The sequence below is a fragment of the Psammomys obesus genome, unplaced genomic scaffold, assembly GCF_907164565.1.
Source record: "Psammomys obesus unplaced genomic scaffold, mPsaObe1.curated_primary_1811, whole genome shotgun sequence".
Taxonomy (NCBI): Eukaryota; Metazoa; Chordata; class Mammalia; order Rodentia; family Muridae; genus Psammomys; species Psammomys obesus.
Window position 1 is genome coordinate 19,987 of NW_026595629.1, and position 13,018 is coordinate 33,004.

Below are 13,018 nucleotides of genomic sequence, written 5' to 3' on the forward strand. Positions count from 1 at the left end.
TTTCAGTGCTGGGAAACCCGTGTTCTCCAGGGGGGAAAAAACAGTAGAAAGGTCTAATCAGACCTATATTTAACGCCAGTGTTCAGTGGAGCATTTTGGTTTTAATGCTGCAAAATGCCCATCCTGAAAACAGACCCTCACCCCATTTTCAAACTTCTAGCCCATCCCACACCCATTGGAACAGTGTCTTACTGTAGTTCAAAGTATCAGCGGTCTTTTGAGACCAGATTGTGAGCTGCTCTTCAGCAAGAATTGAAGCTGCCATCAGTGGCTGGCATCAGGTATTGGGGTATTTGAAGGTCACATGAACACCACACTATTTCCTGTAAGGGAGTTTTGCAGCCAGGCTGGCTTCTAGCCAATTACCTTAAACCCAGGGAGGGCTGTATTCAGTGCCAACCTGGTGGCAGGATTTCATGCCTTAGCATTCCCTACTGTGCTTTTCAGACCACAGCCAAATTCTGGGGGCAAAATTGGGTCTCGGGTTCTTGCTGGGTAGTCCAGGCTGGCCTGCAACTTCTAATTCTGCTTCCAGGATGCTGCAAACTGGTTTTTTAACTACCTGATTTATTTTGCAAGATCTGGAGGGCCCTCTTGGTCCTGGTGAGGAAAAGGTCTAGATGACAGGCTCACGCAGTCTAGTTTATTCAGGAAGTTAAATAGTTGGGATGGGCTGAAGTAGGATCACCAGAAGCTTGGTGCAGGACACTGGCAGCGGGCTGAGAAGGGGCTCAAACCCCTCCAAGGCAAGGCACAGACTATTTGGCAAGGAGATATGGTAAGGCCCCCTCTCAGGGCCACATGCAAGCGAGCCCCATGACCAGGGTTCCAGGGAGCTCAGGCTGTCCTCAGAGGCTTGTTGTGATTCACCTACAGAAGAAAAAGAAGTGATGAGCCAGATGGGTCAGGAAGACACTGAAAAGGCCAACAGTCTTCTGGGCTGGGCGAGATGGCAGAGGCAGGCAGCTCTCTTCGGAGTTTGAGGCCAGCCTGGTCTACACAAAGAAACCCTGTCTCAAAACAACCCCCAAAAGTCAGGGTCTCGATATGCTGCTTGGCTGGCCTCAGCTGTAGAGATCAGTCTGCGATCACCTGAGTGCTGAGACTGAAGGCTTTCACCACTGCACCTGGCCAAGATACTCTGTAAACACTCCCAGTGCCCAGCAGGAATGGCAGTAGGGAGGATCTTTCTGCGTAGCCCTGGCTGTCCTGGAACCTGCTGTTTACCAGGCTGGCCTCAAACTCAAAGACAACTGCCTACCTCTGCCTCCCGAGCGCTGGGATCGAAGGTGTGAGCGCAGCCGCAACCGGCTCACCAGCCAGTTTTAAGACGAGAAGACAACAGGCACGGGCTGGCAACCCACCAAAGGTGTCGGCTCAGCGACAACTGGGCTGCGCTTTACGCCGACCTGGCCTTTGCCATAACCCACAGGTGGGGAAACTCAAGGAAGGCAGCAGCCACGGAATGAACTAACTACCAGCAGATGGCAGCTAGTTCTTGGCCACCCTGGCGGCCACCTGGCTTAGCCACGGTGGCTACGTCATTTAACACGTTGGAGGTGGCTCTTGCGTGTGCACGCGAGTGTGAAAGGCGAAGGGTAGCTCCGGCTGCCGTTACTGTGTTCACTGGCCTGGAAGTGGCCAAGGGGCCCGACGTGGGTTCCTCAGCAAGGTGGCGTGGGCACCAGGAAGGTCATCGTGACTTCCTGGGCTTCTGGACGCTTACCAAGCAGCCGGCCTTCCGCATCACGTGAGTTAGGGACACACACCCCACAGCCACGCTCACCTGGGAGATGCTGACGCCCGTGAGCCGCTCCACGCTCTCCGGCAGGCGGCCTAGGATGTCCAGTACCTCCCCGGTCACTTTGGCTGCCCCCATGGTTCCGCCTCCGCTGGACACCAGCGTGATCTTGTTGGCCGAGGTCAGCGGACGGCTGATCTCTTCCGCCACCTGCTCGGTGGAGATCGCGCTGACCACCCATTACACTCACCCCACACCTGGCCGGAGTCCCTCACCCTGCAGCTGGCCCCCTAATTTACGATCCCTGCGCGCCCTCTCTCAGGGCCCCAGCAGCCCCCACACCTGGGGCAGTTTCTCCAGCAGCATGTCCAGCTGGGCGGCCTCCTGGTACATCTGGAAGGCTTCCGCCTTCTTAGCCATCTGCTCGGCCTCAGCACGAGCTCGGGCCCCGATGGCAAAGGCCTCCGCTTCCCCGCGCATCTGTGGAGGGAGGCAGGGCGTTAGAACCGACGGCACCCGTTAAGGATACAGGATTCGGCGGGGCATCGGGGCGCACGCCTGCCGTCCCCGCGCTCGCTCGGGGAGGAAGGGGCCGGCGGATCTCTGTGAGTTCGAGGCCAGCGTGTCTTACGTGGTGAGTTCCAGTTCAGCCTGGGTGACGCAGTGCGGAAAAAGTGCAAAAAAAGAAGCCCTTCCTGTGCCGCGCACGCCCCGACTCACCCGCACAGACTCGGCTTCGGCCTCTGCCTGCATGATCAGCTGGGCCCTGGGGACGGAAGGGAAGCGGGTTCGCGGCCCGGGCGCCCTTCCGGGCGTCCCGCGGGCAGGAGGGGGGCGGGGAGGGGCGCTACTTCTCTGCCTCCGCCAGGCGCTCCAGCCGGTAGCGCTCGGCCTCGGCGGGCCTGCGCACACGGGCCTCCAGCTCGTGCTCCCGCCGGGCGATCTCCTGCTCCTGCAGCGCCACCTGCTGGGCGCGCTCCACCACCTGCACCTGCACCCGCTGCTCCTCGATCTGCTGCTTGGTCTTGGCCACCTGGGGAGCAGGGCGGCCCGGGTCAGGGAGAGGAGCCAGGCGTCCCCTCCCCCCCCCCGCGGGCCACGGGGGGCAGGGGAGCCCCGCGAGCGCGCTTTCCGCTCAGCCGGGCCTGGGGGCGGCCACCTCACTTCTCGGAGCAGCCTTGGGGTCGGCTCCTCTGATAGAAGATCCCCTAGACCTGGTGCGTCCCTCCTCGGGTGGGGCACAGCGCCCCTCCCACGGGGCCTTCCACTTGGGGAACGCTCTCTAGTGCGCGGGCCCTCAGGGCTGAGTCCCGGATGATCTCTGCAATCCTGTGCACATGTCTCCATTTCCTTTTCCTGCCACCATCGACTCCAGCCCCGGCAGCTCAACGGACGGAACCTGCCTTTCCCACCCTGCCAGCGCACATCTTTGGCTTTTAAATTTTTACCTTGTGCATACAAAATAAATTTAAAAAAAAAAAAAAAAAAAAAAGTGGACACGGAGAAAGCAGCGCCCCCACCTCTGGCCTCCAAATGCGCCGTTCCCTCCTAGGAGCAGCTGCTACGACCAGCTTCCAGAGGTGTCTGCGTGTGCTCAAATTTCGTTTGTCCTTTTTATTTTTCAAGACAGGGTCTCTCTGTGTAGCCCTGTCTGTCCCGGAACTCGATCTGTAGGTCAGGTTGGCCTCAAACTCAGGGGCCAACTGCCCCTGTAGTGCTGAGATTAAAGGCATGTCCCCCACCTATCTCTAAATACTCATGTATTTTACGGACCTGGATGTTCTGTCTGCCTCTACATCTGCATTCTAGAAGAGGGCACTGGATCTCATGGGACTGCAGGTATGTGAGCCACCACGGTGCTGGGAATCGAACTCATGACCTCTGGAAGAGCAGCAGCACTCTTAACCACCGAGCCATCTCTCCAGCCCTCTTTTTTTAAGGTAGGGGTGTTGTCACTGTGCAGTCCAGGCTATCTTAAAAGTCCAAGCTGGCCTCACGATTGATGTGACCTTGGCCTAGCAAGTCGGCCTGGGGCGTAAAGGCGTTTGCCTCCATGCCTGACGACCTGGGTGTGACCCTGGGGAGCCACGTGAGTGGGATTAAAGACAGTGGGGGCTGGAGAGACAGCTCAGCAGTTGAGGGCACCGGCTGCTCTTCCAGAGGACCTGTGCTCAGCACTAGCCCTGCTGCCAGCTTACAGCCCCCAGCTGCAGGGATCTGATGCCCTCTTCTGGCTCCAGTCACCAGGCAAGAACACACGCACCAGCTGCACACACAGACACGCAGGCACAACACTCGTCACCTAAGATAAACATGTAAAATACAAATTTTTTTCAAGACAGGGTTCCTCTTTGTGGCCCTGGCTGTCCCGGACTTGTTCTGCAGACCAGGCTGGCCTGAGCTCACAGAGATCTGCGTAGATTAAAGGTATGCATTGCCACAGTGACCACCTTCGACCCCAGCGCTGGGGGGCAGAGGCAGGAGGGCCTCGGAGTTCAAGGAGCAACCTGGTCTACCTCTTTTTATCAGCCAATCAATACATAATTTTGTTGCCCTGTTTTTGCTGAGAGATACCCTCTAAGCTAGGCATGGTAGTACACGCGTGTAATCCCAGCAGTAAAGAGGCTGAAACAGGACTACTGCATGTTTGAGGCCAGCCTGGGCTACAGTATGAGACCCTGTCTCAGGGCTGGGATTACAGGCGTGCTCCACTGTGCCCGCTTTTTCGATTCATTTTACTGAATGTGTGTGTTACACCCTCAGTCCTGACAGTCATTTTAAACAGCAAAATCACTAACAAAAATCCACAAAAATGCAGAAATGATGGTGGCAATGTGGTAAACTCTGCAGCCTGAGCGCCGGGACCCGGCAGCGTTCCTTAGCTGAGCTCATCTGGAGGCTGCAGCAGGGAACTGGAATTTCTCGGCATTCTGTGCCCGTGCTTCACAGGCAGCACAAAGGCTGCAAGCCCTGCCCTGGGGTTCCCGTAAATCCCGGTGAGCAGGCAGACTCCGGACGTGCAACCCATGAATGGCAGGGCCAGCCGCCCGCCCTTCTCGTGATGGAGGCGGCTGCCATAGATCACGTTCCACCACCCAAGGCCCATGTCCGTTCCCTTCCTCACCCTCTCTTTTGATCACCAAGGTTTCGGGGTAGCCTATGCAAGTGAGAAGAGGCTTCTCTTCTTCTGAACAGGTGCAGAGCCACACCCAGAACTCGGCAGGGAAGCCTTCCGCTCCGGTTCCCGCCTGCAAGCAGGTGCCCTGACCCAGACAGGCCTACCTCGTCAATCGGTCACATTGGTGGCCCAGACAGGCCTACCCCTACACTGGCCACATTCGTGGCCTTTCTCTCTCTCCCTCTCATTCATGGCCTTTCTCTCTCTCTCTCTCTCTCTCTCTCTCGGTCTTGAGCTGAGCGCTCCAGTCTGCATCTGTGTGCAGACACTCAGGCGTGTACAGGGGTGTGTGCATGAGTTTGTGGGGGCCAGAGAGCGGCTCAGTGGTGTCCCCTCGGGCACCGTTTACCTTCACGTCCTGAGACAGCGTCTGCTCCTGGTCTGAGGGGCAATGACGAGGCCAGCCAGGCTGACCAGGATCCCCCAGGATGCACCCCACTCTGCCTCCCCAGTTTGGGGGCTACAAGAGCGTGTGCCACTGAGCGCTTTATCAGCTGAGCTACCTCTCCGGTCCCTGCCTGAGACGTATTTGTCTTTTATCGTCTGGAGGAGACGGTCAAAAGCGGGACTGGGAAAAGGGGGAGGAAGGGCGGCCGGGCCCCGGCATGGCTGCTCTCACCTGCAGCTGATAGGCCAGATCCGCCTGGGCGCGGCGCGTGTTCACCTCGATGTCGTAGGTCGCCTTCTTCAGCTCATAGTCCCTCTGTGCCTTGGCCATCTCTATCTCGCTCAGGCACTGTGCGGACACCTTCTCCTGCTTGGCCTTAGCCTCCTGCTCAGGTGAGCAAGGCCAGAGGGTAAGGGCCCGCCCTGTGCCAGGCTCCTCTCTCGTGGCCCCTGCTGACCCAGCTCAGCCAACCACACTCAGCGGGAAGCCCCCTGTGCCCTCAGCCACTGGGCGCCTAGCAAGCCAGCAGCCCCGTCGCCCTCACCCGAATCCCGGCATCTCGCTTGGCCTCTGCTTCCCCGATGCGAGCGTCCTTCTGGACTTGCGCCGTGCGAGCCTTCCCCAAAGAGTGCAAGTAGTCCTGCGGGAGAGAGAGGCCAGGCTCAGGAGGGCCCCACCCGAGGGAGCAGGAAGCGGGAAGGACCAACCGCCTTCGCTCTCTGTTTTGCGCTACACGGTGCAGCCAGGGCCCCAGCACACTAGGCTAGGCCAGTGCTCTGCCGCTAGCCCTGTTCTTCGCTTGTTCGAGACAGGCTCTCACTCTGTAGCCGGGGCTAGCCCGGAACTCACTACGTAGCCTGCATGACCTATGGATACAATCCCTCCTGCTTTAGGCAGGCCCTGCCCCCACCGGGCCCTAGTGATGGGAGTACGGGTTCCAGCCACCGAGCCTGCCTCAGCTACCTGTTTTTACCTGGTCATCGTGGATGTCCTTCAAAGTGTAGCTGACCACGCTGATGCCCATGTTGACCAGGTCTGAGGAGGCCACTTTGAAAACCTGCTCTGAGAACTTCTGCCTATCCTTGTAGATCTCCTGGAGAGACAGAACGGCGACGAGAGAAGTCGGAGTCGTCCCCTGTCCCCGGTGAGCTGGGCCCCGGGTGCCACATCCTGCTGTCCCACCCACCTCTCCTCTCCCAGGCCCACCTCTACTGTCATGTGGGCCATGATAGCCCTCTGGTGGCCCTCCAGAGTCTCCAGGGCAATGTGGGCAATCTCGGCCTCCGTCTTCCCCAGGAACATCTGGCAGGCGGCCGCCAGCATCTCCTTGTTCTGGCCCTGGATCTTCACCTGCCGCCACAGGGGAGACAGAGCGGGTATGATGGGGGAGGCCGGCAGAGGACAGCAGCTGAGAAGGCCATGGCCAGAGCGCCAGGGGCCAGGGAAAAAGGGTGGGAGCGGGCTTTGGGAAGAGGCTCTGGGCCCCACCTGGGCAATGCCCGTCACTGAGATGGGGACGCCGTGCCGGGTATAAACCTTCTCACTCTTGACATTGAGCGTCAGTGTGTTGAGAGAGATCCTAGGGCGAGAAGGAGCAGACAGTAAGGGAAGGAGCAGAGGGGACAAGGCCCCCCAATGCCCCCCCCCGGGGGGGGCGTGCTGCTGCCTACCTCTGGATTTGTTGGATGCAGGGCAGGACAAAAACGCGGCCTCCGGCCACCATGACTGGGGGGCTCCTGCAGAACCCTGGAAGGGGCGGACATAATGTGGCAGAGCCAGAGACTATGGGGTACAGGGTGGAGCGCTCACGGGGAACCTGGGAGCTGAGGGCGAGCGTTCCAGGCCTTGGAAACTATGGCCGGGAATCACAGGTGTTTTGTGGCCATCGTGGGCAGAAGGTTGGGGCTGGGAGGCTGCTGCGGGCGAGGGGCGGAGGTCAGGTTTAAAGAAGCAGGGGAGGGGCGTGGGGGGGTTGGAGGGTGGGTGTCCGCGCCTGAGACGAGACTTACCGGAGACCACCATGGCCTCATTCGGGCCACAAGTGAAAAACATGGTTGAGGCTGCAGCTGGAGGGGATGGAGAGGAAGCCTTGGCAGAGGGGAAGGGGCCCTGGGCCACCGCCTCCCCCTCCGGTCGGGAGCACCGCCGGCCCCTGCCACCGCCCAGTCCCTTGGGCGCCCCCGCGACAGTCTAAGGTCCCCGGGGCCTCGTTCCTCTGCGCAGGCTGATCCTCAGGGTCTTCCTCTCCCGCCCCCCAGCCCCCCCATCGCACAAAGCTCTCCCGCGCCCGGGCTCCGCTACAGTTCCGCCCCCTCGCGGCTCCCGGTCGCCCGAGGCTCCGAACCCCGCCCCACTCACCTTCCGGAGCCCGGGGGCAACCCCACTGGGTGTCGGGAAGCGCGGGCACGCGTGGGGACCTGAGCGGGGCGCCCCGACACCCCGTCCCCGAAGCTGCGCTCCGGCCCCCGGCCCGGCCGCGCCCTGTGGCTGCGGCAGCGCGACCCCGCCCCGCCCGCCGCTCGGCCCGCCCCTTCCCGGCAGGCCCCGCTCGGGCCGCCGCCTCCCCCGCCCGCCGCGCGCCGCCGCGCCCCGCCCTCCCCCGGCCCCGCTCCCCGCCGCCCGCCGTGAGTAAGCAGGTCGGCCCGGCAGCGGCTAACTGGGAAAACCGCGGACCCGGCCAGGATGACAGCATCCGGTGACCGGATATAGGTCCGCAACTCCGGGAAGAGAGTTCGGGACCCACGGGGGGCGGACAGGCGACCTGGTCACATCCTCCCGCGCCGCCATCCCTTTATTTTTATTTATTTATTTTTGCCGCTTGGCAAAGAAACGACTCGAGAACCGCTGGTCGTAATGACAAGGCAATCAAGTTTATTCGTGTTCACAGAACATACTGGCGGCCCCCGAGAGCCGCCTCCGGCAATCCACGGCCCAGGGCTCCGCGGCCGCCCCTGAGCGCGACCGGGACCGCGGGCCGCATTCCCAGGGGCCCGCCGAAGCCTTGCCACAGACGACAGAGTCGAGGAGCTGGCAGACAGCGCCCCCCCAAGCCGGCGCCCACCACAAGAGCAGTCCGCACGCTGGGGTCCTAGCACCGGTCCAGGCCCGCCCTCCCACCGCTGTCTCCCGACCCTAGAAATCCTAATAAATAATACCCGAGTCACGGCAAGGGGCATAGCTCGCACCCCCGCATAAGTTAAAATAAATATTCCACACGGCCCCCCTTCGCCTGGGAGGACACACATAAATACATAAATAAGAGTCAGGGCCCGGGAAGCCTGTCCTCCCGCCGGGCCCGGCCGCCCGCCGGCCCCAGGCTGGGTAGTGTGGAGTCGCGCTGCCTTGGAAGTCCCAGTTTGGGATACTCGCGCACCGTACGCCTGGTGCCTCTCGCTTCTGGTTTCGGACTGCGACCCGTCGCCCTCAGAAGGCCGCTGGGTGTTGCTGAAGGAAGGCTTTAAGGTCCAGAGCGTAGTCCGAGGAGGACTCCGAGGTCAGGTTCAGGGGCGCGAGGGCCGGGGGCGCGGAGGCGGGCTCGGGGGAGGCGGCGCCCGGGGCGTCCTCCGGGGCCAGGGGCTGCGACACGCCCTCTTCGGCCATCAGGATCTGGCAGAAGACCACGGCGAGCAGGAGGAAGAGGGCCCTCTTGGCGACGCTGGGCTCCTCGCTCGGGCGCGGGCGCCGGACCTGCGGAGACACAGGGAGAAAGAAGTCAGGTCGGGGTCGCCGCGCCGCGCGGCCCCCGCGGCGACCGGCCCCCGCCGCCCCTCGGCGACACTCACCACTCGAGGGTAGAGCACCCTCCGGCTGCGTTTTCGGTGGGCGCGGGAAGGGCCGAGGCGCGCGGGGGACGCTCCCGCCGGCTCCGGCAGGGGCTCGAAGGTGAAGATCTCGGGGCCGGAGGCCCGCCGGAGGCCGGGGCCGGTGGAGGGAGCGGGGGCCCCGGGGCCGGTCATGGCGTGGAGATGGCTGCGCGCGTGGCACATCCTGCGCGCTCAGGCGGAGTGTGGCGGCCCCGCGCGCCGGCGCCGGTTATAGAGGCGGGAGGGGGCGGGCCGGGGCGGGCCCGGGGCCCGAGCGCTGGAAATTCCGAGGAGGAAGCCGCGCGGAGGCGGAGCCCGGCGGCCGCCGTCCAGGTGCCCAGGCGCACGTTTTTGCCCGAGAGCGGTGCGTGCAGGTGGGGGCGAGCACATGTCCCCACATGTGGCCGCTGGAGAGGGGCCGGCCCGGCCACCGTCCTCCGAGAGCCCCTGCAAGACCCGGGGGCCACGGAAAACACCCGATTCCTTGGAAAGGCGCGGGAAACGCCCCAGCGGGGAAGTCGTTGCCGAGACTTCCACGGACACGCTAGACCCACAGACCCAGTCTGCCCGCTCAGCACACAGGAAAACGCAATCCGCACATCACGTGCGCCTCAAAAGCACACGCACAGCCGGGCACGGTGGCCTAGGCTGTAGTCCCAGCACTCGGGAGGCAGAGGCAGGCGGATCTCTGGGAGTTCGGGGCTAACCTGGTCTACACATCGACAGAGCCAAGGCTACACAGAAGAGAAACCCTGTGTCGAAAAACCAAAAACTAACCCCCCTCCCCCAAAGTACACACCCAAAACAAAGGTGCAGGGACTACCAGGAACACACACACACTGGGAAGCCATTCAAAGCGGGACAGGCAGAGACCGGAAGCCAGCAGCCCCTCCTTTGCCCCTTGTTGGATGGGTCACATGGTACGGTGTGAGGAACTTTCTGAACCGCTGAGGCACTGAGCCGGCCGCTGCCCGGAGCACCACCGTCCAGATCCCTCCCGGTCCCTCCGGGTCCCTCCACTGCTCTGGAGACCACTCTTCCTGCAGAGGAAAGTCAACATTCTGGCGCACAATCTGAGTAAAAAGTGTTTTGGAAGCCGCCCAGCCCAGGGTGAAGCTGCAGCCCTCTCCCCGCCGCCTGCCAAGCTGAGGCAGGAGGATATCTTGAGTTTGGGGCCAGTCCGGGGAACACAACAAGATCGGAAGAGAAGGGCCGGAGAGTGGCTCCGCTGTGAGGGCCAAGCTGCTTTTGCAGAGGATCTGGGCTTCCAGAACGCAGGCGTCTGCTCACAACCAACCCGAAACAGCCCTTTCTGCTCTCTGCAGGCGGCACACGCAGTGCCGCACATACGTAACGCAGGGAGCATGCTCCCATGCAGAGATTAAAATGCAACACAGCTTAAAACAAAACAGACGAATCCAGGTGAGGTGGCCCAGGGAAGGCCTAGGACCGAGTCCATCCGAGGGACTCAGGCGATGGAGAAGGAGACCTGATTCTTAGAAAGTCACCCTCTGGGTGGTCTACACACACCCAGACATTCACACGCCCAAGTAAGCCGTCTATGCGAATACACGCGTGCTGCTGGGGCGCTCAGGTTAGTTTCACGGGCGGAAAGCCAGCCAGCCAGAGCTGCCACTTTGGCCTGGAAGATTTTCTCCCCTGGGCTCCGGAGGGACCGGTCTTTTCTGATGGTCCTAAGAAGACTATCAGAGGGGACCCTGGGAGCTAGTCCTCACATCTGACTAAGCCTCAGGGAGGCTTCAGTCACAAGTGACATTTAAGGTGATCCATTGTGTGGGCTATGACACATGCAGATGTGAAGCAAAGGGATGGACTCACCACCAGCTCAGCCTGGAAAAGTACAGGATTCCTCTGGGGGCCCCAAGGAAAGCAGCGTTGGGTAAGTTTCCTGTGGAGGCCTGGGAAGTGCCGGGGAAGAGGGGCTGGGCAGACAGGAGCGCTCACCAGGCAGACCGGGCTCTGACCCCAGGTCATGGGGCACAGTCCAGGAATAAGAGCAGTCTAAGCTCCTGGACAGGAGAATAGGACGGTCCTGAGCTCTGGAAGAGGCTCAGGTGGAAAGCGACAGCCACCTGATGCGCATGCGTGTGTGTGCGTGTGTGTGCATGCGGGTGTGCCCGGCTGTACAGAGGACACCCATGCGAGGGCCATAGGAGCCGGAAGGCGGCACCGAAACCCCTGGCACTGGAGCTGTAGGCGGTTATACGCTGCCTGGTTTGGGTGCTAAGAGCAGGGCGGTCTGCAAGAGCAGCACGCGCTCCCCCCCAAACCGCCTCCCCGCCCTCAGAGCTCTCATGGGAGAAGGTGGGGTGCAGAACTGGGTGCACACGTATTCTCGGACCGGCTGCGGCCCCGTGGTTCCGGACTGGGAACGCTTCCTCTCAGCGTCCCAGAAGAGCGTGCTAAGGAGGGCTGGGAGCTGAGGTGGCTCCCAGGTTGAGAGCCTTTCTGCTCATGCCAAGGACCTGGCTTTGACGCCTGGTGTCCCCACGGCGGCTCACAAGTGCCCCCAACTCCAGCTGTGGCTCTAATGGCTCCTCCTTGTCTCCTCTGGAGCCAGATACACGCGTGTGTGCACAGACGTGCAGGCAGGCAAAGCGGCCACACATGAAATTAAATGAGCAAATTCAGCTAAAACTCAAGAGAAAAGCTCGGCCTTTTAAATTGTGTTTAACTGGGAACTGAAAATAGAAGCCTGTGTGCTGGGCTATTGCTCTCACCACTGAGCCATACTCAACCTGAAATGTATTTGTTTATTTACTGTTTGTTTTTGAGACAGGGTTTCTCTGTGTAGCCCTGGCTGCCCTCCACTCTCTCTGTAGACCAGGCTGGCCTCGAAACCACAGAGATGCGCCTGCCTCTGCCTCCTGGACTACGGACGTGTGCCCCCACTGGCTTGAAGGCCGTTTTTTTCAGTGAAGGATGTTAGGAAAGCAAGTGAGCCTCACACCTGCAAGTGAGCTTAGGTGTTTCACTGCTGTGGGTTAGAGCGCTTCCTGCGCCGGTGGCCCCCTCGTGGAGAGACACGGAGACAGCCTGCTCGTCACGTGCGCACACTTCTTTCCGCAGGCACAAATATCCTTCCTCACATCTGCCTTGCAACTTGCCAGCGTTCTCATGTCTGCTTGTGAGCTGCACAACACACCTGCCCACACTCTCCTTCCCAGGCTCCTCACACACTACGCGGTGGCCAACGGAAACACAGCCGCTCCTGCTGTGTGCCCACACCCAGGTGCAGACAGGAGGTGAAGGCTGGGAGGGAGAGGCTGAGGATGAAGGGAAACTGGCGTGGGGGGGGGCGGGAGGAGGCCCCGAGGTTAGGAACACACACTTGTTTGTGATGGAAAATTTCCTCAGGGCTAGGGTCACGGAGGGAGAAAGGAGGCCTCAGGTTCGGGTTTCAACTCTTAACTCCTACATCTGGAATCCTGGGCTCCAGCTGGGTCCACTTAGCCTTGCTGTCCCCCTCATCCCAGGACACAGAGAACTCAGCCTGTTGCCCTTCTCTCTCACCAGCCCGTCCCGCTTCCCGCTGTCTCCGGGGCTCCGGGCTCTGCCACCCAGGAAGCCAGGGAGAGATGGAGAGTGAATCATTTAGCCCGAGAGGGGGTGTGGGAGTGGGCCGGGATGAGACAAAGCAGGAAATAGCAGGGGCTGAGGCCATGAGCTGGGTCAGCGCCAGTGTTCTCACCCCAGAGAAGCAGGCTCGACCCCCCCCCCTTCACAGAGAAGCAGGCCAGCCCAGTCCACTCAAACCCCCCCTTCACAGAGACGCAGGCCAGCCCAGGCCGCTCGAACCCCCACTTCACAGAGACGCAGGCCAGCCCAGGCCGCTCGACCCCCCCTTCACAGAGACGCAGGCCAGCCCAGGCCGCTCGACCCCCCTT

At 61.3% G+C, this 13,018-nt stretch overlaps 2 protein-coding genes across 3 annotated transcripts in view; both read right to left on the bottom strand.

Moving 5' to 3' along the window:
* Nucleotides 1–621: 621 nt before the first annotated feature.
* On the bottom strand, nucleotides 622–7,812 carry Flot1 (flotillin 1). 2 transcript variants are annotated; one of them, XM_055619321.1, is made up of 13 exons: nucleotides 7,666–7,812; nucleotides 7,317–7,373; nucleotides 6,978–7,053; nucleotides 6,796–6,886; nucleotides 6,514–6,657; nucleotides 6,281–6,400; nucleotides 5,852–5,947; nucleotides 5,539–5,691; nucleotides 2,593–2,774; nucleotides 2,462–2,507; nucleotides 2,084–2,221; nucleotides 1,787–1,951; nucleotides 622–870 (listed from the first exon to the last, which is right to left on the bottom strand). In XM_055619321.1, exons 2-13 carry the CDS (start codon nucleotides 7,357–7,359, stop codon nucleotides 838–840), a joined length of 1,287 nt encoding a protein of 428 aa, XP_055475296.1. In that variant the 5' UTR covers nucleotides 7,360–7,373; nucleotides 7,666–7,812; the 3' UTR covers nucleotides 622–837. The 2 variants fall into 2 exon arrangements, with proteins under 2 accessions (XP_055475296.1, XP_055475297.1); XM_055619322.1 differs by lacking the exon at nucleotides 7,317–7,373.
* A 343-nt stretch (nucleotides 7,813–8,155) lies between these two features.
* Nucleotides 8,156–13,018, bottom strand: part of Ier3 (immediate early response 3) — a 6,449-nt gene continuing 1,586 nt past the window's right edge. The window contains exons 2-3 of the mRNA XM_055619328.1: nucleotides 9,090–10,150; nucleotides 8,156–8,994 (exon numbers count right to left, since the gene is read on the bottom strand). Of these exons, the coding sequence (XP_055475303.1) occupies nucleotides 8,731–8,994; nucleotides 9,090–9,293 (468 nt within the window). The 5' untranslated portion in view covers nucleotides 9,294–10,150 and the 3' untranslated portion in view covers nucleotides 8,156–8,730. The remainder of the gene's footprint in view (nucleotides 8,995–9,089; nucleotides 10,151–13,018) is intronic.